Raw genomic sequence first — 25,124 nt, forward strand, 5'->3', positions numbered from 1 at the left:
CCAGTTTTGTTAACCGCGCTTACCACCCCTTGTATGCTTACCGCGTTCCAGAGCTTAACTATTCTCTGAGTGAAAAAAAATATTTCCTTCTATTGGTTTTAAAAGTATTTCTCTGTAACTCCATCAATTGTCCCCTAGTCTTTGTCAATTTTGACTGAGCAAAAAAATCAATCCACTCTTTTCCAAGCTGAAGAGCCATAACCTCTTTAATCTTTTCTCATATGGGAATATTTCCATCCCCTTTATTATCTTGGTCGCTCTTTTTTGAACCTTTTCTAGTTCCACTATATCTTTTTTGAGATAAGATGACCAGAATTGAATGCAATACTCAAGGTGATGTCATCCCAAGGAGTGATACAGAGGCTTGATAACATTCTCAGTCCCTTTTTAAATAATTCCTAGCATCTTGTTTGCTTTTTTGGAGGCTGACACCCAAGGTGGACCCTAGCATCTGGTAACTATGAGTTGGGTTATTCTTCCCAATGTAAATCACTTTGCAGTTAAATTTCATGTGCCATTTGGACACTCAAGTATTCCAATTTCCTAAGGTCTCCCTGCAATTTTTCACAATCTGCATGCATTTGAACAACTTTGAACAGTTTATGCCATCTGCAAATTTAATTACCTCACTTGTCATCACAATTTCCAGATCATATATAAATAAGTTAAATAGCACCGGTCCCAGTACAGGTCCCTGCAGCACTCCACTGGTTACTTTCCTCCATTGAGAAAAATGACCATTTAGCCCTACCCTCAGTTTTCTATCCGATAACCAATTCCTAATCCACAACTAAACTTTGCCACCTGTCCCATGACACTTTAATTTTCTCAGGAGCCTCTCATGAGGAACTTTATCAAAAGCTTTCTGAAAATCTAGATGCACTATATCAACCGGCTCACCTTTATCCACATGTTTATTCACACCTTCTAAGAAGTCAAGCAAATTGGTGAGGCACGATCTCCCTCGGCTGAACCCATGCTGACTCCGTCTCATTAAATCATGTTTATTTACGTGTTCCACAATTTTATGTTTAATAATCACTTCTACCATTTTGCCCGGCACTGAAGTGAGACTTACCGGTCTGTAATTTTCCAGATCTTCCCTGGAGCCCTTTTAAAAACTTGGCATAACATTGGCCACCCTCCAATCTTCAGATTCTACAGATGATTTTAGCGACAGGTTACAGATCACTAACAGCAGGTCAGCAATTTCATGTTTGAATTCTTTTAGTACCCTGAGATGTATACCATCCGGTCTAGATTTAATTTGTCAATTTGGCTTAGTACATTTTCCAGATTCACAGAGATTTCTTTCAGTTACTCCGCATCATCCGCATTGAAAACCATTTCTGGTTTAGGTAGATCTCTTACTCTTCTTCCATAAAGATTGAAACAAAGAAGCTATAGCCTTATCCTCCCTGAGTACCCTTTATGTTCCTTGATCATCCAGCGGATTCCCTCACAGTTTTCTGCTTCTGATGTTCCTAAAAAATTGTTACTATGAATTTTTGCCTCTTTGGCAAGTTTCTCTTCATATTCTTTCTTAGCTTTCTTTATCAATGCTTTGTATCTATGCCTCTTCTTATTTTCTTCATTTTCTATGCCTCTTCTGAATTATTTTCTATTTCTAGAAGACACCACAATAGGGATACCCCAATCAACATCTGGCATGTTAAAAATCACCTTTTAGTAATACTTCCCCTTTTATAGCTCTAGCTATATTCTGAATATCTACTATTAAATCTCTGTCCACTTCTGTCTGTTAAGGAGAAACCAATATAAATCCATTTTCCATTCCCTCTTTCCAGATAGAGGCACTGTGGGTCTTTCTTACCCTGCAGATCATGCAATTGTGTGGCTTTAATATGATATTTAACATATAATGCCACTCCCCCCTCCTTTTCTTCCTACCCTGACTTTCCTGAACAGATTAAAGCCCGGAATAACTATATCCCAGTCAGTGGCGTACCTAGCATATGTGACACCCGGGGCCCATCATGTTTTGACCCCCCCTCCCCATCTGTATGGAAAATATGATTTTTAGTAATAATCCACACGTCACACAAGAGTGTACATAGGAAAAGGCAGCATCTTACATACTGCAGTGAGCAGTACATCAATACTGTAAAACTAAACAAGCCAGACTAGTACAGATCAATCCTACACAGTCAATCCTAACAGAAAACCATGTCTTTTGAATACACAGAACACAGAAAACACCTTCGCCTAGTATGGAATATGTAATCACAAACTAACCCCTCCCCCTTTTTCAAAACTGTAATGTGTTTTTTAGTAGTGCTGCCCGATTCAGGAAAAAAAATTTGATTCGATTCAGCCTATTGAATCGATTTTTTGATTTGATTTTCCTGCCCAAGTGGATGTTTTTTTTCAAATATCCTAGTGGGTTTATTTTATAGCCTCTTCACCCCTTTTATAGCCTCTTCACCCACTTTGCCCTCTCCTACTCACACTGGCGCTGTGGTGTAAACAAAATAAACAATCAAAAAAGACTTTTCCTCTCTCTCTTAAATCCTAGCTCACGTTCGTGGTCTAACACCATAAAATTGAAAATAAAATTATTTTTTCTACCTTTTGTTGTCTGATCATTATTCAGATCTTATCTGTCCCAGGCTCCGGTTGTCTTCTGATAACTTGCTTGCGAGGGTCTCCTTCTTTCTCATGCTAACCATCCATTTCTATCTCTGTCCTCCCCTTCCATTTCCCTTCCCTCCCCCGGAGGTCTGGTATCTTTCCTTTTTTTTGTCTCCATCCACAGATCCACCTTTTCTGAATTATCCTTTCATCTCTCTCTCTCCTTTCCCACCACCCCAGGGTCCACCATCTCTCCCTTTCTCTTCCCAACTACCCTCCTATCTAGTATCTTTAGCCCCACTTCCACACCATCGTTTGTGTCCAACTTCTCTCTCTTTCTGTTCCTTCCCTCCCTAAATCCCATTGTCCACCATCTATCTCCCTCTCCTGTTTTTAGATCCTTATTTCTTCTATCCTTTCCCCATCTCCCCTCTCTATGATCTCCACCAAGTTCATTTCTCCCATCTATCTTCTCCCCATCTCTCCTCCAGTCCACCAACTCCCCATCTCCCCTCTCCCTCCATCTACCTTTTAAAAATTTTTTATGGCACTCCTAAGCCCTCACCACTACACCCCCCGCACCTTTCCCAAAGATAGTCCAGCAGGAGGGATGCATCTGGGAAGAGGTCTGCCAGTGGCAGTAGCGATCCATTCCTGCTACTACTCCTTGCGTCATCTCTCCATTGCAGCCCGCCCTCAGTGAAAACTTCCTGTTTCCGCTTAGGCGGCCGAATTGAGAGAAGACGCCCAGAGTAGCAGCAGGGTAGTGAATTGCATTCGCTACCGCCGTTTTTGCCTGGCCAGGGAGGAGAGGAGAGAGCCTTGCTGCTGGGAAAAAGAGAGCCTTGCTGCTCCGATCTGCACCAGAGATCCGTTCAGGATTTCCCTCTGCCACCGGAGTCCTTGTTTTGATGTAACTTCCAGTTTTGCAAAACCGGAAGTTATATTAGAAGCAAGGACTCCGGTGGCAGAGAGAAAGCTCGAACGGGTCTCTGGTGCAGATTGGGGAACCAAGGCTCTCTCCTTCCTGGCAGCAAGGCTCTCTCCTCTCCTCCCTGGACAGGCAAAAGTGGTGGTAGCAAGGGGGCCAACAAATCGATAAGTCCGATTTTCTTCAATAACAAACCGATTCAAATCGATTCACCCAAAGTGAATCGGAGAATTGATTCGAATCGGGCAGCACTAGTTTTTAGCCATGGTGGTAACAGCTCAGATGCCAATGCTAAAAAAAGCTCTACAGTTTTGTAAATGGGGAGATAGAATAAAAATACGTAGACAAAGGTTAAACTGAAGCACTAAGAAGCTGGACTCTGCATACAATGCAACACCACAGAAACAGCTATGCATCTCCCCTAAAGCAAAAAATAAATAAATAGAATTTTTTTCTACCTTGTCTTCTCTGGTTTTTGCTTTCCTCATCTTCTTGTCACTCTCTTGCTTTCATCCATTATCTACCCTCTCTCTGCCCCTTCTATATGGCATCTTCTATCCTTCTATTTCCCTTGCAGAAACTTTATGCCTCCCCTTTCCATCTCTCCCTTCACCCCCATTGATCTGGCATCCATCTTCTTCCCTTCCCTCCTCCAATGGTCTGGCATCTCTCTCTTCTCCCACACCCCCATGGTCTGGCATTTCACTCTCTCTTCTCCCTTTCCCCCACTTCCATCAGATTCTGCCCCCTTTCTTTCCCTCCAACCCAATTCCATGCAGTATACTTCCCCCTTATGTCTCTTTCCCCTTTCCCTGCACACCAATTCCATCAGCATCTTCCCCATTTCTCTCCCTCCACCATGCTTCCATACCACCCTGACCCCCTTTCTCACCCTTCACAATGCTTCCATACCACCCTGACCCCCTTTCTCACCTTCCACCACCCTGCTATGCTCCTTTCTCTCTCCATCCAATTCAGCAAGGTCCCGCGATGACTACTTCTGCTGCCTCTGCTCCGGAAGAGGTAAGTAACATCGGAGGGGGGCGAGCCGGCAGATGCAGGGAGTTGCGGAAAGGTCCCACGATGTCTGCGGCTGCCAATCCACCCCCCTCCGACGTCACTTACCTCTTTCGGAGCAGAGGCGGTAGACGCAGTCATCGCGGGACCTTCCTGCACATTAACGTGGCTGCCGACTCTGCTCTGGAATAAGTACGGCAGCCGCGCTGAGGTGCCATTTAGTACAGTGTGGGAGGTTCCGGACCTGGCAGGCTTTGCACCCCCTGCCCCCCCCCCCTTGGTACGCCACTGATCCCAGTCATGGTTCTCCATGAAGCACATCTCTGATCACCACTAAATCCAACTCAGCCTCTTCCATCATAGCCTCTAGCTCTAGAACCTTGTTTCCCATACTTCAAGCATTAGTATATGCTGCTTTCCAGACTTTGAACCCTTTTCCCATTTGAGTAGAGATATTTATTGATTCACCAAGTCTTGGTTGCTTGGCATTATTGGTATGGCAGTGCTGTTATGTGGGATACAAATGGGAATGAGCATGTAGACGTGGAGGAGGGGTGGTGCTTTTTTGTTTCTTTTAAGCAACATGAAGGTTTTAGATTGATTGGAAGACAGCCTGGGAAGTGTTAGTTGTAGGTAATGCCGACATGATTTGTTGTGTGGTTTATTGTCCTCAGAGGATGTTGCTGGCAGTTTATTTGTATTGGATTTTATTTTTCAAATTGATAGGATTTGGAGAGATTGTCCTTCCCTTTTATCAAGCTGCCTAGAGGTTTTTAACATGGACTAGTGAGATAGGAAGAATTTTTTGAATGTTGAAGCATTTACCACACCAGCTCAAGCTAAAAACCTCTAGTGCAGCTTGATAAAAGGGGTCCTGCATGAATTAAATGATTTGAATTTACCATTAGAACCTGGGAAAGATATGTTTGATGTGATCATTGTGCACTATTTGAGGCAGTAGCGTACCTAGTATATTTTAACACCTGGGGCTGATCATTTTTTGACACCCCTTTCTTCTAAATAAAAAATATTTTTAGTAAGAATCTATGAGTCACACAACAAGGGTGCATCTAGAAAAAGGCAGCATCGTAAACACTGCAGTGAGCGCTAGAACATCATTACATTACATTACATTAGGGATTTCTATTCCGCCTGTGCCTTGCGGTTCTAGGCGGATTACAATATAGAAGATGTCTGGGCAATTCCAGTAGAATTACATTACAGGATAAGAGTAGATTTCAGGAACAGTAGAATTATGATACAACAATTTAACAGAATGGTACATAACACAGAGGATAATACATGTCACAGAAGATAATACATATCACAGGAGATATTATATATCGATTGAATCAAGTTAGATCAGGTGTAGTGTAGAAGGGTTACAGTACCTTCTAAATCACAGACAAGGAGATACTATAGGTGGGTGTTTCTGAAGGTGTTGATTGGGAGCTCGTTGGGAGGAGGTTAGAGTGATGGGAGATATTTTTTGAACAATAGTGTTTTTATTTCTTTACGGAAATCTTTTATGTCTGTTGTTTTGATCAGTAATTCTGAGATGTCAGAGTCGATTTTAGCTGCCTGTGTCCCTAGGAGGTTGTCGTAAAGTTTCTTACGACGAGTTCCGTTGAGAGGTGGGAAGGTGAAGATGTTCTGCGTTCTCCTTCTTCTGGGTGAGAGGTAGTAGTGGAAGCGGTTGTTTAGGTAACTAGGTGCCGTGCCGTGGGTTACTTTGAAAATGAGACAGTAGAGTTTGAATTGTATTCTTGCTCTTATTGGTAGCCAGTGCGATTCTAAGTATGCATTAGTAATGTGGTCATGTTTGCTGAGTGAGTATATGAGTCTGAGGGCTGTGTTCTGGATGGTCTGCAGTTTTTTTATTGTGTTGATAGGGCAAGGTAAGTAAAGGCTGTTGCAGTAGTCTACAATGCTCAGCACAAGAGATTGGACAATGATCCGGAATTGGTCTTTATTAAAAAATTTTCTGATTTTTCTTAGATTTCGCATTGTGAAGAATGCTTTTTGGGTGATTTTATGAATTTGTGTTTGCATTGTGCAGCATCTGTCTAGATGTATACCCAGGATTTTGAGGGAGCTTTGTATTGGGTACTTGATTGAGTTTACTTCCAGTTCTGTTAGGGATGGTTTTTTGTCCTTCTCTAGCATTAGGAATTTAGTTTTGTCTGGGTTCAGCTTCAACTTATGATTTGTCATCCATTTTTCTACTGTTTCTAGTGTTGTTTTCAGGCGTCCTGTGGAGGTTGGATTGTGGATGTCGAAAGGAAGGAGGATGGTTATGTCGTCCGCATAGCTGAAGGAAGTAATATTTAGGGTGTCCAGGGTGGTGCCTAGGGAAGCTATGAATAGGTTGAAGAGTGTGGGAGAGAGGGGAGAGCCTTGTGGCACTCCGCATGGATTGGTCCATGGTTCTGATAGAATGTCTTTTGATTTGACTCTATATGTTCTAGTTTTAAGGAAGCCTTGGAACCAATTGTGAACTTTTCCTGAGATTCCAATTGCGTCAAGTATCTGGAGAAGTATGGAATGGTCCACCAGATCGAATGCAGCCGAGAGATCAAATTGGATGATTAGCAGTCTGTGTCCTTGGCTGAGGTGTCTTTGAGCTATGTCTAGTAAAGATACCAGAAGAGTTTCTGTACTGTGGTTGGTTCTGAATCCGGATTGGGATGGATGTAGGATGTTGTGGGCATCTAGGTACATGGACAGTTGTTGTGCTACTAGCCCTTCTATTATTTTGACGTATGTTGGGATTGAAGCGATTGGTCTGTAGTTCGATGGGCTGTCTATTAGACCTTTGGGGTCTTTCAGTATAGGCGTAACTATGATTTCACCAAGGTCAGGTGGGAACTGGCCTTCCCTGAGTGTGGTTTGCAGCCATAATATGTAGCTAGCTCTGAAGTTGGTGGACGCTGTTGCTAGTAGGTATGGTGGGCAGTTGTTCAGATCACATGAGGATTTGCAATATTTTCTGTATAGCCTGTCCAGATCAGACCACTGGATTGTGGGGAAGTCGGTCCAGGATCTGTCTGCTGATATGGACTCATCTGTTATGGGTTTTATTAGAATCTCGTCTATGTTGTTTTGTGAGTTATTGAATGTTGTTCTGATTGAGATGATTTTATTTTTGAAGTGGTCTGCTAGTTGCGAGGCTGTAGGTGTTAGGTTTCCCTGGGTGGCTAGACATGGTTTGGTGTCGGTAAGGGTTTTTACTAGGTTGAAAAGTTTTTTTGTGTCTGGGTTGTCGGTGCCTATGAGGTTGGAGTAATAGTCTTTACGTTTTTCCTTCAGTTTGATTTTGTATTGCTTGATTTGGATTTTCCATTCTGTTTTAGTGTTATCTTGTTTCTGTTTTAACCATGCCCTTTCTAGTTGTCTACATTTCCTTTTTAGTTGTAGGAGTTCGATGTCAAACCATTTGTCTGATTGTCTACATATTTTATTTTTTGCTTTTAGTGGTGCTAGTTTATTCAAGGTCGATTCGCTGAGAGACCGCCAGGTGTTTATGAATTCACTAGGGTTACTGGAAACTAATGCTGGGTCCACTGCGCTCCAGAATGTGTTGGGGTCGATTTTCTGTCTGGTCATAAAGCTTGTTTTGGGAGGAGTGGGTATATTTTTGTTTTGCTGCCATTTGATGGTGAAATTGTATTTATAGTGGTCCGACCATAGGGTGGGTTGCCAAGCGCCGTTGGTTATTTGGATGTTTTGTGTATTGAGGTTTAGGGATGAGTATGCTGCAATATCGAGTTGATGACCTTTTTCGTGTGTTGGTTCAGGATTGAGGATCTGGTACGATAGGGTATTGAGGTATGATAGAATATCTACTACTTGTTTGGAGGTGTGGTCTTCTAGGTGGAGGTTTAAATCACCAAGGATCAGATTATTTGTAGAGGAAAGAGAGTTCTGGAGGATGAACTCTTCTAGATCTTGTTTGGTGGTATTCCATTTTCCTGGGGTGATATAGCATAGAAGGCAGTTTAGATTTCCTGTAAGGGTGGAGTCAGAAAGTTGGCAGGCTAGAAGGTCTGAATGAGGGGTGGAGTGCTTGGCTAGTACTTTGATGTTGAAGTTGTTTTTTACTATGATTGCTAGCCCTCCTCCTCTTCTATTAGCTCGGCATATTAGTTCAATTTTGTATCCGTTAGGGCAGAGTTCTATAATGTGTGGGTCTGTATCAGATGTGAGCCAGGTTTCTGTAAGGAAGAGGCATCCTAGATCATCTTTTGTCAGCCAGTCTTTGATTAGTTCTGTTTTTGGACTTACCGATCGTATATTTAAGTATGAACATGCTATTGTGGTTTTTTTGAGGGGGATGGGGGTAGTAGTTATATTTGATAGTATTTTATATGATGTCTGAGGTCTTTGTAAGCTTGTCTTGGCTTTTGTTGTATGTCTTTTACCCCAGGTTGTGGGAATGCTTACTTGGTCGGATGGTGAACAGAGGATCAAGTTTCTAGGGGTTTGTAGTTTCCTGGTTTGTAAAACAGATTTGTGTGGTACTGTGATGATTGGGATTGGCTGTGTGTGGTATCCTGCTGTTTTCCATCAATACTCCCATTGTAAAACTAAACAAGCCAGATTAATACAGATTGATCCTGCAGTCAGTGTTAACAGAAAAACATGTCCTTTTCATACACACAGAACATAGATACACCCTCGCCCAGTATGGAATAAGTAATCACAGACTTAAACTAGAAATATGTAGACAAAAGTTAAATTGAACTTTTAAGAAGCCAAATTCTGCATACAATGCAACACCACAGAAACACTGACACATATCCCCTAATACTGCACAAAATATAAAGATAGCAGATGTAAATTTGAAAAATAATGACAAATAACAATCACTTTACAAATTAACAAAAAAATAAAACAAAAAATGGAAAATAAGAAAATAGCATTTTATTGGACTAATCCATTTTTCAATTAGCTTTCAGAGGCCAAAACTTTCTTCTTCAGGTCAGTATAGTATACTGCTGTTACAATATCCTGTCCTGACCTGAGGAAGGGGGCTTTGGTCTCTGAAAGCTAGTAAACCAATGTATTAAAACTAGTCCAATAAAAATAATACCTTATTTCCATTTTCTGTTTAAAAATGTTTATCAATACAGATACAATACTACGAGTCTTTATTCTAAAGCAACAAAAAATCTTTCTACCTTTTGTTGTTTCTGGTTTAATCATCTCTTCAGTCTTCTTTCCATCCAGCATCTGTCCTCTCTCTTCCTTCCATATAGCATTTGCCCTCTCTCTGTCCCTTCCATCTAGCCTCTGCCATTTTTCTCTGTCCCTTTTATGTAATGTAATGTAATGTAATTTATTTCTTATATACCGCTACATCCGTTAGGTTCTAAGCGGTTTGAAGAAAATATACATTAAGATTATAAATGAGAAGTAAGAAGGTACTTAAAAAATTCCCTTACTGTCCCGAATCTACTGTCTGCCTTCGTTCTCTGTCCCTTCCATCCACATGCCCTCCCCCCCTTCCATATGGCAACTTCCCTCTTTCTGTATCCCTCCATAAACTATCCTGTGCCTCTTCTCTCCTTTGTACGATTCATTTCAACTTCACATTCCCTCCATTTTTCTCTGTCTCTACCCCGTTCCCTGTTTTGGCATTTCTCTCTTCTCCTTTCCTCCCCACCCCACAGTCTGGCATCTTCCCTCCCTCCATGCCATGGCATCTATCTCTCCCTCACCCTCCATAGCTGTAGCATTTCCTCTCCTTTTCCCTCCCTTCCTCCTGTACCCCATATGTCTCCTTCCTTTTCCTCCCACCATGCCCTGACATCTTTCCCTCTCTCTCCATGTTTTGGCATCTTCATTCCTCCATCCCTTCTCCTTGCTCTGGCATCTCTTTCCTCTCCCTTTCATGGTCTTACTTTTCTCTCCCTCCATCTCCCCAATTGGATGCAGCATTTCTGTCCCTCATCTCTCCCTCCATCGTGATTTGGGGACAACGGAGAAAAAGGTTGATTTATGTCATTGGTCACTAACACAGTCTTTAGATGTTATTGCCCCCAGAAAGGGACGGTTTATTGCAGCCATTTCATCACAGGATGTTTCATTACAGTCACACTGAAACAGCCGTAATAAATCGTCCCATTCTGGGTTTGTGCGGCATTGAAGCAACAGTGGCAGTATAAGAATGGCAATAGCAGGAGAGGAGAAGCTGCGGTGTTGGTGGCAACAGTGGTGGTAGTAGAGGAGGAGTGGTGGTAAGAAACAATTCTTTTCCCTCCCTCCAAAGTTCTGATATTGGTGGAGGGCCAGGACCAGAGTTGTAGATTTGAAAACCGGGCCCAGAGTTGCAGGTACATAAAGGAGCGGCAGAAACAGGAATTACTGATTGGAAGCTAGACAGATTAGGAACAGGGAGGAGAGAGGGAGGGAGGGACAAATTTTGGAGGGTTTTGGGGAGGGCATCACCTCTCCCCCAAATGATGATTCATCATGGCTGTTCATTTCATGGGCCGATTCAGCGCTGAAAGAGCTGCTCTGAAATGGCCGTGCTGAACTGGCTGCAATGAATCATCCTAGACTCTCCTTAGCTTCTACCAGATGGGGGTGGGGGTGTTGCAGACCAGAGAAGATGAAAATAGATCCAGGCCTAAATTTTCTTGTACTCCTGTCCATGGGCTCTCCAATAGAAATACCAGTATACCAGTTGCATACCTCTTGATGATCTGTTGTACCGCAGAGGATATGAAGCCAGCAGAGGTACCCAACTTCACCATTCTTTTCCACTTACTGATTAGTTTGAGGCATAGCAGAAGCAAGAAAAATCAACAGATAGGAACTTCAGATTCTCTGAGCGGTAACACTACCATTCATTTTGACTCTGCCCCATTTAACTTACTTATTTAAGGTACTGTGGTCCTCCATTCAGTTTTTCTATGTGTATCTTTGTAAAATGGGTTGCTTTCACTTCACAAGGAATTGTAAATGCCTTGACATGGACATATCAGATCCAGTTCCTACATTCTGTTCAAAATAGGGCTTATAATGTAGTAGAAAACAAAAAACGTAACATAAAAATGTATTTATATATGCAGTTGAAAACAAAAAAGAAAACTGCAGGGATGATGTACTGAAAGGGTGGTCGATCGTTGGAATGAACTTCCACCTCAGGTGATTCAGGCCAGCAGCGTGAAGGATTTTAAAAGGAAATGGGATACACATGTGGGATCTCTAGGGGGGTAAATTCAAGGGGGTAGGGTTGTTGGGGTGGGCAGACTTGATGGGCTGTGGCCCTTTTCTGCCGTCATCTTCTATGTTTCTATGTTTCTATTAAGTCAGGAATTTTATTAAAAGTCAACAAGTGTTGTATTCCAAATGATGGTTCTTTTTTGGAAAAAAAGCACAGGGACCTGACACGATCCATGTTTCGAAGAAACACTCCTTCCTCAGGGGTCCTAGCTGCAAATCATAGTAGGTGTGAGTAGAACCAAATGGAAAAACAAACCATAAAACAAGTGATTTTCAAAATTACTTATAAAAAAAGCTCCCGTAGGAAATTCTGGTAAGTGTGATACTGTCAGCTGAAGTCCTGCGCGTTTCCTACGGGAGCTTTTTTATAAGTAATTCTGAGAATCACCTATTTTATGGTTTGTATTTTCATTTGGTTCTACTCACACCTAGTATGATTTGCAGCTAGGACCCCTGAGGAAGGAGTGTTTCTTCGAAACATGGACCGTGTCAGGTCCCAGTGCTTTTTTCAAAAAAGAACCATCATTTGGAATACAACACTTGTTGATTTTTAATAAAATTCCTGACTTCAGTACATCATCTCTGCAGTTTTCTTTTTTGTTTTCGATACTTGTTCACCACTGCAGAACTGTTGGATCTGTTTTTAGTTTTTATGTCTTTATATACTGCAGTACCTTGAAAGTTCAATGCAGTTTACAAAAGAAAACTGAACAATAAGATACAGAACATTACATTTACAAAAATTTGCAAACAGTTTTGCCACAAATGAAATTTCTTTGGAAGATGTGATTCTTTATTAAAAAGACGATATGGCCACATTTTGCCCTCATGATGCATCGGAATACAATGATACAGCATTTCCCAATGTCAAACACAAGGTTGTTTGAGCTATAGAATACAACTGAGCATGTGCGGGAGAGCAAGCATTAATAGCTGAAGTGTGCCTGCTGAATTAAGGGGGAGTGTGGCACAGTGGTTAAAGCTACAGCCTCAGCACCCTGGGCAAGCCACTTAATCCCCCCCCCTTTGCCCCAGGTACATTAGATTGTGAGCTTGCCGGGACAGACAGGGAAAAATGCTCAAGTACCTGAATAAACTCATGTAAACCGTTCTGAGCTCTCCTGGGAGAACGGTATAAAAAACGGAATAAATAAATAAATTAAGAGCCCCTCTCGTGGTTATGCCTCTGTCTATAAGTATGTTCTTATCTTTGATAGTGTGTACATTGTAGGTGAGCAATCATATATGCCAAATTTGGGCAGGAGGTAAGCAGAATACTATAAGTTATCTCCTGAATCTAGGGACAAGCATTTATGCTGGCATAACTGCTCATGCCTAATAATCACATCTGATAAAGGGGATCATGGATTTGATATACAGCCTTTCTGTGGTACAACCAAAGCAGTTTGCAGTTATTATATGCAGATACTTTCTCTGTCCCAAGTGGGGTCAAAGTAAGGTGTTTTATTTTTGTTCTTTGTACCTGGGGCAATGGAGGGTTAAGTGACTTGCCCCAGATCATAAGGAGCCATAGTGGTAATTGAACCCAGCTACTCAGTTTCTCAGACGACTGCACTAGCCATTAGGCTACTCCTGCTCTGGTTATTCTATTAGGAAAGTAGGTGCCCCTTTATAGAACTGTCCTCTATATGTATAATGTTGCTGGAGTGTAGGATGAAGTTAAGAGGTGATAGGCTCAGGATTAATGTGAGAAAATATTGCGTTACAGAATGGGTGTTTAGTTGCATGGAATAGTCTCCCAGTAGAGGTGGTGGAGACAGACTGTGTTGGAATTCAAGAAAGCATGGGACAGGCACGTGGGATGTCTTAGGGAGAGGAAGAGATAGTGGATATTGTGGATGGGCAGACTGGCTGGGCCATTCAACCTTTATCTGCTGTCATGTACATAGGAATTTCTACTACTGATCTTCATCCTTTTAATCTGTTCTGTTCTGTATATCTGCTGTATGTAAAGTTGTAACCTTGTTGCTCAACCTTCTTCTGTGTATGTAAACTTGTAACTTGTTCTGGGCTCTTCATGGAGGACGGGCTAAAAATTTGACTAAATAAATAAGTGTTTCTGTTTTTTATATATATAGAACACTGTGCTGAATGTGTAAATTTGTTTTGAAAATTTACCTTCCAGTGTTTAACAATAGGAGATGGCATTTAAATTTTTCTGCGAGCATTAATTAATGGAATATAAGAAAAAACATTTTTTGGATTAGATTTCCTATTTCTTCACATGCATGGAAACATTTTACAAGTGCCAAAGATCAATACCATTAGATGTACTGGGAGGTGTGAAAGTGTGGCAGTCCTTCCTGATGGATATCTGTCAGCATAGACAGAACATGAGTTAATACTGTACATTTGAGTCCAAGGGCTCTGAGATGAATAAAAGATAAATATGTATTTGGCCGAATTACTGTTTATGGGGAAAGTGGAGGGTATTAATGAAACATCTTTGGTGGCCCATCCACTTGTACACAAATGTATTTTCATAGTGAATATCTCATGAATATCAGCTTTTCTGGCAGTTACCTTCTAGATACTCCCTCAAAATTTGTGTGAACACTTGGAGGGAAATTCATCAATGGGCGCTAAGTGGTTTAGCGTGTACTAATGATTAGTGAATACTAAATGCAAAGATGCCATAAGATTATAATGATAAACTAGTAAGAAGCCATGGTGAAAGTCAAACAAACCCAGCCCTGACACAGATTGTGAAACATGCATGTCAGCACAGTCTAATCTAATAATTCATTTCTATACTGCATAACCAAAATGTTCAATGTTTACATAAGTTTTAAAAATACCATATAAAAGATCAGAATAGTTAAATACTAAACAGATGAATTTTCAACTGCTTTCTAAAATCATAATAAGACTTAGAACAAAGTAGCAGAGGGTTTGGCAGTGTGCCAGGAATTGGCATTTTGAGAAATGAATTCTTTTGAATTTCTTCAAGTTATAGAAGTTAAAAATAAATATGTTAATTAAACAATGAAACAGTTATGATTAATTTGAAGTCAATGAGGAAGCTTGCGGCCATGAGAAATTTTACTGGATGAATTTATCTCATAAGAAAGCCGGTTCTGGGTGCTTCTAATCATAATTGAATATATAGTTATGAAGAGAGCAAGCCAGATGCATATAGTTTATGAACAACATATGTATAAATTGAATTAGGACTGGCAATATTGATATAGGATTATAATGGGCATCTTAGCATTTAGAAAGTGCTAATCATTAGTCACACTAAGTTATTTAGCATGTTGATGAATTTCCCCCTTAGTTGTTAGGTTCAGGTCTTGCAATGACATTGGTAAGAATATAATAGCCTTGCTGGGTCAGACCAATGGTCCATCTAGCCCAGTCCAAGTCACAAGTACCTGGTAAAAACCCAATTAGTAGCAGCATTCCATGCCACTGATCCAGGACAAGCAGTGGCTTCTCCCTTATCTGTCTCAACAGCAGACCATGGACCATTCCTCCAGGAACTTGACCAAACCTACCAGCTACATTTACCAAACTTACCACATCCTCTGGCAATGTATTCCAGAACTTAATTATTCTTTGAGTGAAAAAATATTTCCTCCTATTGGTTTTAAAAGTATTACTCTGTAACTTCATCAAGTGTCCCCTAGACTTTGTAAATCTTGATGAAGAAAAAAAAAAAAAAAAAATTGATCCACTTTTACCCATTCTACAGCACTCAGGATTTTGTAGACTTCAGTCATATATCCCCTCAGCCATCTCTTTTCCATGCTGAAGAACCCTAACATCTCTACTCTTTCCTCATACGAGAAGCATTCCATCCCCTTTATCATCTTGGTCACTCTTCGTCCAGGTTTTATATAGTATGGTACAGGTAACAAATATTGGATTGATCTTTTTTCCTCTTTCAAAGAACTTGGAGTAATTAGGATATTTTTTTCTGTTCTAGGGAGCTACATACTGAGAATTGACCTTGCTGATTTTAAAGGAAATTGCCGTTATGCACAATACAAGAGTTTTACAGTTGGGGATGAAAAGGTAGTAATGAAAAGAGTAAATCAGTCTATTATTTACTTTTTGTTGCAATATTTGAAGTTCTGTAAAGAAAGCCTACTAGGTTTAATAGTGAATCAAATGCCAACAACAGGTGTTAACTGATCTTATGAGAGACTGACAGAAGAAACTGCATCTGCTGGTGGGTTAACAGCATTGTCTGCATCTGTTTGCTGGGAAACTGTGTCTCAAAGCTTATCGGAAAGAAAGTTCAGGACTTCAAATGCTGTTTTGGGTATTTTGAAAATCAGAGAGCTATGGACTTTACAAATATGTGGGAGGATTTTAAATAAAGGCTATCGGGCTCATAATAAAAAAATAGACATCCAAAAAGTATCTTAAATCAGCACTTGGATGTCCGAGTGCCAATAATCAAAACCACTTTTCTGGATGTCTAGTGAGACGTACCAGCCTCTGTGCATTCAGAGCATGAGATGGGCATGGTGGAGGCTTGCTATGGGCAGACTTTGGACAGGCCTAAGGGCACGTTAGACATGGATGACTTGTATTGAATCAAACTTTTTCAAGATATCCTGGATGGAATTTAGATGTTTGGAACTAGACCTGTTTTAGAAGCATCTAAGTGCCACAAAGGTGCCCAAACTGACTAGATGATCACTGCATGTATCAAGGTAAGACACTGTGACAAATCCAGAGCTAATTCAGAGTTTTTGGCTCTGAATAGCCAGGATTTGCACTGTGGCAGGTATGTAGTCCTGTCCCTTTAAGGCTGAGTGCTGGTTGAAGCATGGGAAGGAAGCCTGCCCTGCATTGTGTAATGCCTAAGCCTGTTTTCCTGCCCTGGATTAGGGGGTGTGGCCTTCAGCTTCTAAAAGGCCAGGTCATAGTACAAGAAATCAGACGGAGACAGTGAGAGGGAGAGACAGGAACAGGAGAGCTATGAAAGCTGTAGAGCCCAGGAAACTGCAGACCAGGAAGGAAGCTGGGGACAGGGCAAGGAGAACTGGTCTAAGCACATACAGTCCAGGAGCCCAGCTGAAGTCCAGCGTGAGTCCCCTTCCAGAGATTTCCCTTCTGACTGGGACATGCAAGAGGCAGGAGAATCTCCTCTCTGTACAGGATCAGAATCTCTTCCACAGCCTGAAGCTATGGAAATTAATACAGGCATACCAGAGTTTCAGGAACCAGCTGAAGCCATGCAAGTCAGCTAAAACTGTAAGTTTAGATTTGCCCTTAACTTTCCTGCTTGCTGCTATGTGATTCTGGTTTACTGTGTGTGATAGCACAATCATGTTTGAAGAATGTTACTGAGCAGAGAAAACATTTTGAATTTTGCCTGTCATTGGAGTCAGTAGCTAATTAATGTGCTACATGCAGCTGAGAATAGCTCAGTAGGGTTCTCACAGCTACTGCATGTAGAGCTGGAGCTGCAAGCTGGATGTTTCAAGGCTGTGTTATATGTGCTGGTAAACTCACTTGATTTACTGTCTCCTAAGGAACTGCTTAACTCTATCTCCAATATAAGTCTGATAAAGGATTGTATGAGCAAAGTTAAGAGAAACTACCTGAACAAAAGTAACTTGTCAGTACGGTCCTTAAAACCTGATAGGAAGCATAACCAAGATTTCATCTGTGTTAGTGACATCTTAATTTTGAGTTCTTTGCTGTTTTGTTTTTCATCTTTTTTGTCTATGCCAGTACAGCAAAGTGGAGGTTGGAATTTTAAAAATATGTGCTTATGCAAAGACTGTTTCCAGGGCAGAAACCTAGGCTATTACAAAATAAGAACATAAGAATTTGCCTCCGCCGGGTCAGACCAGAGGTCCATCTCGCCCAGCAGTCCGCTCCCGTGGCGGCCCTCAAGGTCTATCACCTGTGCTGTGGTCCCTGACTATTCCTATAACCTACCTCAACTCCTATCTGTACCCCTCAATCCCCTTATCGTCTAGGAACCTATCCAAACCTTCTTTGAAGCCCTGTAATGTGCTCTGTCCTATCATGGCCTCCGGAAGTGCGTTCCACATGTCCACCACCCTCTGGGTAAAAAAGAACTTCCTAGCGTTTGTTCTAAACCTGCCCCCTTTTAATTTCTCCGAGTGCCCCCTTGTACTTGTGGTTCCCCACAGTGTGAAAAATCTGTCCCTGTCTACCTTTTCTATGCCCTTCAGGATTTTGAAGGTTTCTATCATGTCTCCTCTAAGTCTCCGCTTTTCCAGGGAGAATAGCCCCAGCTTTTTCAATCTGTCCACATATGAGAAGTTTTCCATACCCTTTATCAGTTTAGTCGCTCTTCTCTGGACTCTCTCAAGTACTGCCATGTCCTTTTTGAGGTATGGCGACCAGTACTGGACACAGTACTCCATACCTCAAGAAGGACATGGCAGTACTTGAGGGAATCCAGAGAAGAGTGACTAAACTGATAAAGGGTATGGAAAACTTCTCATATGCGGACAGGTTGAAAAAACTGGGGCTATTCTCCCTGGAAAAGCGGAGACTTAGAGGAGACATGATAGAAACCTTCAAAATCCTGAAGGGCATAGAAAAGGTAGACAGGGACAGATTTTTCACACTGTGGGGAACCACAAGTACAAGGGGGCACTCGGAGAAATTGAATGTATTTCAGGAATCTTGCTGTAAAGCATACCAGAACTATAACCAAAGGTTTGAAACAACTTACCTGGCCAGTGGCCTGAATAAAATCTTTATTTTTTTGTTTCAAAGCCATTCTGACTGTGTGTTTGTTTTGGTAAGACTGCATCTCTTACCTGTGTTTGCGCTATTAGGCAGTTGCCTAGCCTGGATAAAAGATCTGAGGAGGACCCTCAAGCTTTAGAGGGCATGCTGGGGAGAATATTGTTACAGCCCAAATGCACTAACCAAGCTGTTTAGGTGCCTAGGGGTGACAACACCCCCACACTCCCCTGGTGATCACTGACCCTCTTCCACCACACGAAAATGAGAACACAAAGGTACATCCCTGGCTCTAAAACATCAGCATCTGGTATGGGGAAGCCTAGTAGAGCCACACACAGGTCTTAAGTGGCCTGGTGGATGGACTAGTGAACCATAGAGAGGCGGACCTAGGACCATAAGCTATTCTAACCACTACATTTATGGTAGAATGTGTAAGTCCTCCCAAACCGTATTATACTGCCATGTAGGTGCCACCTTCAGCCATAAATGTTATTGGAGTGATACACAGGAGGGCACAGTAGGTTTTAGGGAGCTAACCATAAATTATAAGAGGGTTAAGGTGAGAGATACTGTACACCACCGAGGAGAGGTGGTGTAACCGGTACATCACTCCAGGGCCTATGAAGCTCAAGGGGGCCCAATGAAGTCAAGAAACATCACAAAAACTGAAACATGTCATCTCAAGAAGGAGATGTCCTTACAAACTAAGACAAAGAATGGTGTGAGAACTTTTGCATAAAAGACTGCAAAGCTTTGAGTGAGCACAAAGCAATAGAAGGCAGTGGCAATGATAAAATACTTTTGAGTGACATAATACGGTGCATTCAAGATTCAACAAACAAAAACTTGTGAAAGTGACTATCAACGAGTGTTCTCACGTGTTCATTCCTAGCTTCAAATTTATTGCTTGGTTTACTTCTCCTTGCTTTCCCACTGAATCCTGGAAGAAGAAAACGGGACACAAGCCACGCTGATTCATCGTGGACTGTAAAGAAGACTTTACAGGACAGCAAAGGAAGAAATAATTCCACAGGTAAAGTTCCCTGTAAATGCTGTAATTGTAGCATAAAGGACCCACTGACATCGCGTGCCTTTTTGTCTACGTTATCGAGAGATTCGAGACTATAAATGGCTTGACGGTTAGCGGAAAGATAATAGCAATATTGTCCTAACTTTAGAATCACTAACAAAATTCTCGATAACAATACTTCAAACTTCTATGTTCTATATTTCATTTCAGGTATTGGCCTTAAAACATGTCATCTCAAAAATCTTTGTACCAGGGCCCGGATTTTCTCTTGGCGGCTCTGCTGGCACCCTTATTTGAATTCACAGCAGTGACCCCCTAAGGTGTCCCATTGCTCTGTTGGAATGTCTATGTGGACAGTCCATTATTATGCTGGCCTCATCCACATCCAAATGGTCAGCATTAGGACGTTTTTAATATGGATGTTTTTCTGATCAAAAATGGGATATAAAGTTAGACGTCACTGTGGCTGAGACATCTAAGTAGATGATTAAAAAAAAGACTATTTGGACATCTAGCAGTATTTAGTAAATGGTGCTCAAAAATCAGACTTACGTATATTCACAAAACAATCCCACCAAAATGACTAGTGGTATACAGTCCCTACAGGGAGTAGGAAAAGCCTCAGAAATGGAGCACAACACCTTTCAAGGTGAAAATCACAAAAGCTCCTGCTCTAAAGCATTTAATGTCCTGAGGTTTTTCACATCATCCCAAGGAAACAATCAACACCAAGCTTGACTTTTCTGTTCTTTCCCATCCTATCCTTCCGGGCTTGCATTAGGGGAGGGCAAACAGGGCAGGTGCCCTGGGCCCCAAAGCTCCAGGGGGACCCATGATCAAGCCATCTCCTTCCCTTCCCTTTCGCAGAACTTTTCAAAATCAAAATTTTCTCTCTGAGGGGCCATGACGCAGCAGCCGTTCTCACATGTTGCACCTGGCTGCCCCGAAGTTTCTCCTCAATGTAACTTCCTGTTTTTGTCGGAGTAGATTGCGGCAGAGGAGAAGCTCCAGGGTAGCCGCATGCAAATTGTGAAAATGGCTGCCACATCGGGGCCCCTCAGAGAGAAAACTTTGATTTTGTAAAAGCTCCCATTAAGGTGAGGGGGAGAGAGGGAGATGGCCTGACAAAGGGAAGAGGTTGAGTGGTGCTTAAGGTTTATTGTGTGGAGAAATAGGGGAGCAGATACTGGATGGACGTGATGAGGAGAAAGCGAGGGGAGTAGACACTGGATGGAAGTGGGGAGGAGAGAGAGATGGGAGCAGACGCTGGATGGAAGTGGGAGTCTTTTAGACAGGACTGATCTCCACTTGCTCCTTCTTCTAGCAGCTGCCTGTCTCAAAATAGCTGCTGTAAGCTCTAGTGGTAGTCTCATGGTACTACCTCTTAAGATCAGCTTTCCATATATGGGAGAGTAATCGGGGGTAGGGTCTGAGGGTGATTGGGGGGGGGAAGGGTTTTTCCTAAAACATCCAAATTCAGACTTAGATGTCATATTGTAAATGGCCCTAGACTCTGAAAATCATAGCAGTCTGATTCTTTATGGACCCCCCCTACTTACTTTTTAAAGCGATTTCTTTGCACTGCATTTTGTAAACATAACCGTTTCTTGATAGGGATGTTTTTGCTGTTGTACATATTGTATAATGGGAGTCATTTCAAGAAATAAAAGAGCTTTGTATTTTCTTTTTGTGATGTATAACTTTCCTTTTCCTCAGAGCTCTTACTTAATGAATTGTGGGGAATACTCTGGCACAGCTGGTGATTCTCTCTCTGGGGGGTTTCATCCTGAAGAAACATGGTGGGCCAGCCACAAGGGGATGAAATTCAGTACCTTTGACAAGGACAATGACAATTATGAGGGTAACTGTGCTGAAGAGGACAAAGCGGGCTGGTGGTTTAACAGGTTATTCCTTTTTTAATAACAGTTTTGATATTAAAATATTTCTCAATAAAACTTTCCAGAAAAAAAGATGGATAATGTAGAATGCTGTACTGTAAACAGTGTGGCCATACAAGGTGCAAATATGGAGGGATGCAAAACTGCTCCTCTCATTTGCATTAAGCCAGGATTTTTCAGCTATTCGTAACCTCAGTCAATACCATCCTTCCTATTAATGTGTAGGCCAATAATCACTTATACACCGATAGGAAGGAGGGCATTTGGCAATGAGCTATGGAGTAATTTGCATGATTATTGCTAACTACAAAACTTCAGATTTTTAAAATCATTAATTTCATGGTAGAAGCCACACACAGAGCCAGCTCTATTGTGTGACTTCCCTTATCAGGTTCAGAAGGAGTGTTTGATCACTAGTGAAATTTTACAATATAAGGAGTCAGAGCTATATCTAGGCAAAATTTATTAATATTTAACTGAAATGCCCATTCTATTTTTGTGTAACTTCCTTCCCCATAATTGCTTAGCACTGAAGGTTTTTTTTAAGCTGCCTATTTTCCTGTTTTCAGGCTCTGAGCCCTAATTACTGGACACCAGAATACTAGTTTCCCCAACTTGTACAGGAGCTGGGCTTATTCAGAGTCTGAGGGCAATAATTGTCACTCTAGCCGAGTGGGTCACTGTTGGACGATTCCTTGAGCGATTTTAAAACAGTGACTGATGTACGACGGTCTTTCCATGCAAATTAGTTTTGTGGAGGTCGTCTGTAATCCCATCCCATCAGTCACTGAAAAAGTGACTTTCACACATGCACAGTCAGCAGGGGAAGCCCCAAAGCAGCCTCTTGCCTCAGATGTTCGGGGCAGTAAACTTTTTTTTGTTTTTTAATGGGCACAGATGTTGTGCATAGTGTTAACCACGCACAATATCTGTCCCTTTTTTTAAAAAAAGTTGTGCTGGTCCCCACTCTGGACCACAGCCGCTGCACTCCCCCTGACAGTGGGTCTCCAATACCATCTGCGCAACCCTAATGAGGCAGTCCCCATGAAAGCGATGCACCCAGAGAGACAGAAGGGATAATAATAATAACTTTATTTGCATATACTGCAAAACCACAAATAGTTCAGAGTGGTTTACAGAGGAAGAGACTGTATACAGACAGCGATTATACAAAAAAAACTTTTGAACTTATATTAGCATGTTGAGATTCCCACTCCCTCCTACCTCAGTAACCCGGTTGTGCATCCGGGCCACCTGAACCCCCCCCCCCAACACAAAGATCCCCCCTCCCACCAAGACCCCAAAAACTCAAGCACCCCTTCCAACTGCTCCCCCATACCTCATGGTTTAAGCTGGAAAGAAATGCCCACTCCCTCTTGCCAACAGGCCCGCCTCTTCAAAATAGCGGACCTTCCCCTTCCCAGTGCATCATGGGATGCACAAGAGAGGGGCCTAAGGCCCTGATTGGCATTGATACCCTAAGCCCCTCCCCAGGCAGGGGAATCTTCATGCAGGATGGGGGGTCAGGTGGCCCAGATGCACAATCAGGTTGCTGCTGAGGCAGAAGGGAGTGGGAATCGCTTCTGTCTCTTGGTGAATTGCTGTCTAGTGGTGGCTGTTATCATTGGGAGGGGGGGATGGTTTCAGTGCCCCTTGGTCGTTGTTGGAGGGATGGCGGTTGTGGTCAGGGTGAGCATCACTACTTTTTTTTTTTTTTTAATGGGGACAGATATTGTGAGTGGTTAACACTATGTACATCTGTGCCATAGGAGGCTGCTTCAGAGCTTCCCCTTCAGTTATTCAGGCTTTCCCTACCAGCTCTTTGCATGTGTGAAAGTCACTTTTTCAGCAACTGGTGGGTAGGATTATGACTAACTTCCATGAAACTAATTTGCATGGAAAGTCTATCGTACACCAGCTGCCATTTTAAAATCGTGTAATGAATTGGCCTATAGCGACCCACTTGGCTAGAGAGACTGATTGAATTGGTTGGCTGTCCACATCCAGCTTGAACACTGGTAATTACTCTTGCTTACTTATGCTTTTTCTGTTTCTTCCAGGTGTCACGCTGCAAATTTGAATGGTTTGTACTACAAAGGCCCCTACACAGCAATGACGGATAATGGGGTCGTGTGGTATACCTGGCATGGATGGTGGTACTCTTTAAAGTCTGTTGTCATGAAGATTAGACCAGCAGAATTTGAGCCAAATTTGGTCTAATTCCTTGAGCTCAGCATTCTTCAAAATGAATATTATTTTAAAGCCTGTGCAATCAGCAGTCCTATTTAGATTTTTTTTTAGAATGATGCTGAAAATTCATAGTAACACCATATCATAGATAATCTGACAAGTTATTCTGTCCACATTGCTAAAGATATATGACAGCTGCCAGCCATGGAGTGTGATGACCTGTTAGAAATCACTATGTCAGATTTGTCACTATTTGCTGCTTCTGAATCAGATATAGACTCCTTTCTTACCTCCTTAACTCATCCGACCATATCGGATCCTGTCAAATTGGAACTTGATTCTCCAATAACCATATCAGAAATTGAAACTGCTATATCTTCCCTACCTACTGGGAAAACTCCCGGCCTGGATGGCTTTACTAATGAATTTTTTAAACAATTCCGCGATCTCTTAGCTCCTCATCTCCTTACATATTATAATTTCCTCCACTCCACTCTGGACAAACAACTCAATTTCACTGAGGCCACCATTGTAGTAATTCCTAAACCTGATAGAGACGACACTCTGGTTAAAAACTTCCGTCCTATTTCTCTCCTTAACTTAGATTACAAGATAATGGCAAAATTACTTGCACTAAGACTTAATAAAGTGATCTCGTCTCTTATACATAAAGATCAAACAGGGTTCATTAAACAAAGATATATAGGAGATAACCTGCGCCTCTTTCATTATATTAATGCTTACGCTAAAACAATGTCAGAACCTGTAATAGGCCTAGCTATTGATGCTGAAAAAGCCTTTGACTGGGTGGAGTGGCCTTTTCTCTTCAGTATCCTGAAGTGGTATAACTTTGGCCCTTTCTTTACAGATTGGATAAAAACGTTATATCATCAACCCACAGCTCGTATTCGGATTATCAACTCTTTATCCAATAAATTTTCCCTCCATAGAGGTACCCAACAGGGCTGGCCTCTCTCACCATTATTATTTAATTTAGTGTTGGAACCACTCCTTTCAGCTATTCGACAAAGCCCTTTAATTAAAGGAATTCCCTCCTCTGATCGAGACCTCAAATTAGCAGCTTATGCGGATGATGTTTTACTTTTCATTAAGAACCCCCTACTCTCTCTTCCTCATCTTATTCATATTGTCACTCAATACTCTCTCCTCTCCGGTTATTCTGTTAATTGGGAGAAATCAGAGATCTTCCCTCTGAATGATAATATACTTCCATCAGATCTGACTCATTTTCCTTTCTCATGGTCGCATGAAGCTGTGAAATACTTAGGGATTTTAATACATAAAGATCCGGTTCAAGTTCAAGATCTTAATATATCTAAAGTCAAAAATCTAGTTCTAAATACTACATCTCGATGGTCTCCGCTTTATTTGTCCTGGTGGGGTAGAATAGCATCCATCAAAATGACTCTGGCCCCTCAAATTAATTACACTCTTTCTATGCTTCCTCTTTTATGCCGGAAATCGTTTTTTCATTGGCTAAATAGAAAGCTATCTGAATTCGTTTGGA

General features: G+C 41.7%; 1 protein-coding gene across 6 annotated transcripts in view; it reads left to right on the forward strand.

Annotated features, from left to right (window-relative positions):
- Positions 1 to 24,857, forward strand: part of FGL1 (fibrinogen like 1) — a 179,785-nt gene extending 154,928 nt beyond the window's left edge. For 4 of the 6 annotated variants that reach the window (XM_033944101.1, XM_033944095.1, XM_033944106.1 and 1 more), the window contains 3 exons: positions 15,720 to 15,808; positions 21,225 to 21,412; positions 23,467 to 24,852. In XM_033944101.1, the coding sequence (XP_033799992.1) occupies positions 15,720 to 15,808; positions 21,225 to 21,412; positions 23,467 to 23,626 (437 nt within the window). In that variant the 3' untranslated portion in view covers positions 23,627 to 24,852. Of the gene's footprint in view, positions 1 to 15,719; positions 15,809 to 21,224; positions 21,413 to 23,466 lie in introns of all 6 variants that reach the window. The other 2 variants (XM_033944112.1, XM_033944118.1) reach the window with 2 other exon arrangements.
- Positions 24,858 to 25,124: the final 267 nt, after the last annotated feature.

Source organism: Geotrypetes seraphini, chromosome 1 (assembly GCF_902459505.1).
Source record: "Geotrypetes seraphini chromosome 1, aGeoSer1.1, whole genome shotgun sequence".
In the NCBI taxonomy this organism is placed as follows: domain Eukaryota; kingdom Metazoa; phylum Chordata; class Amphibia; order Gymnophiona; family Dermophiidae; genus Geotrypetes; species Geotrypetes seraphini.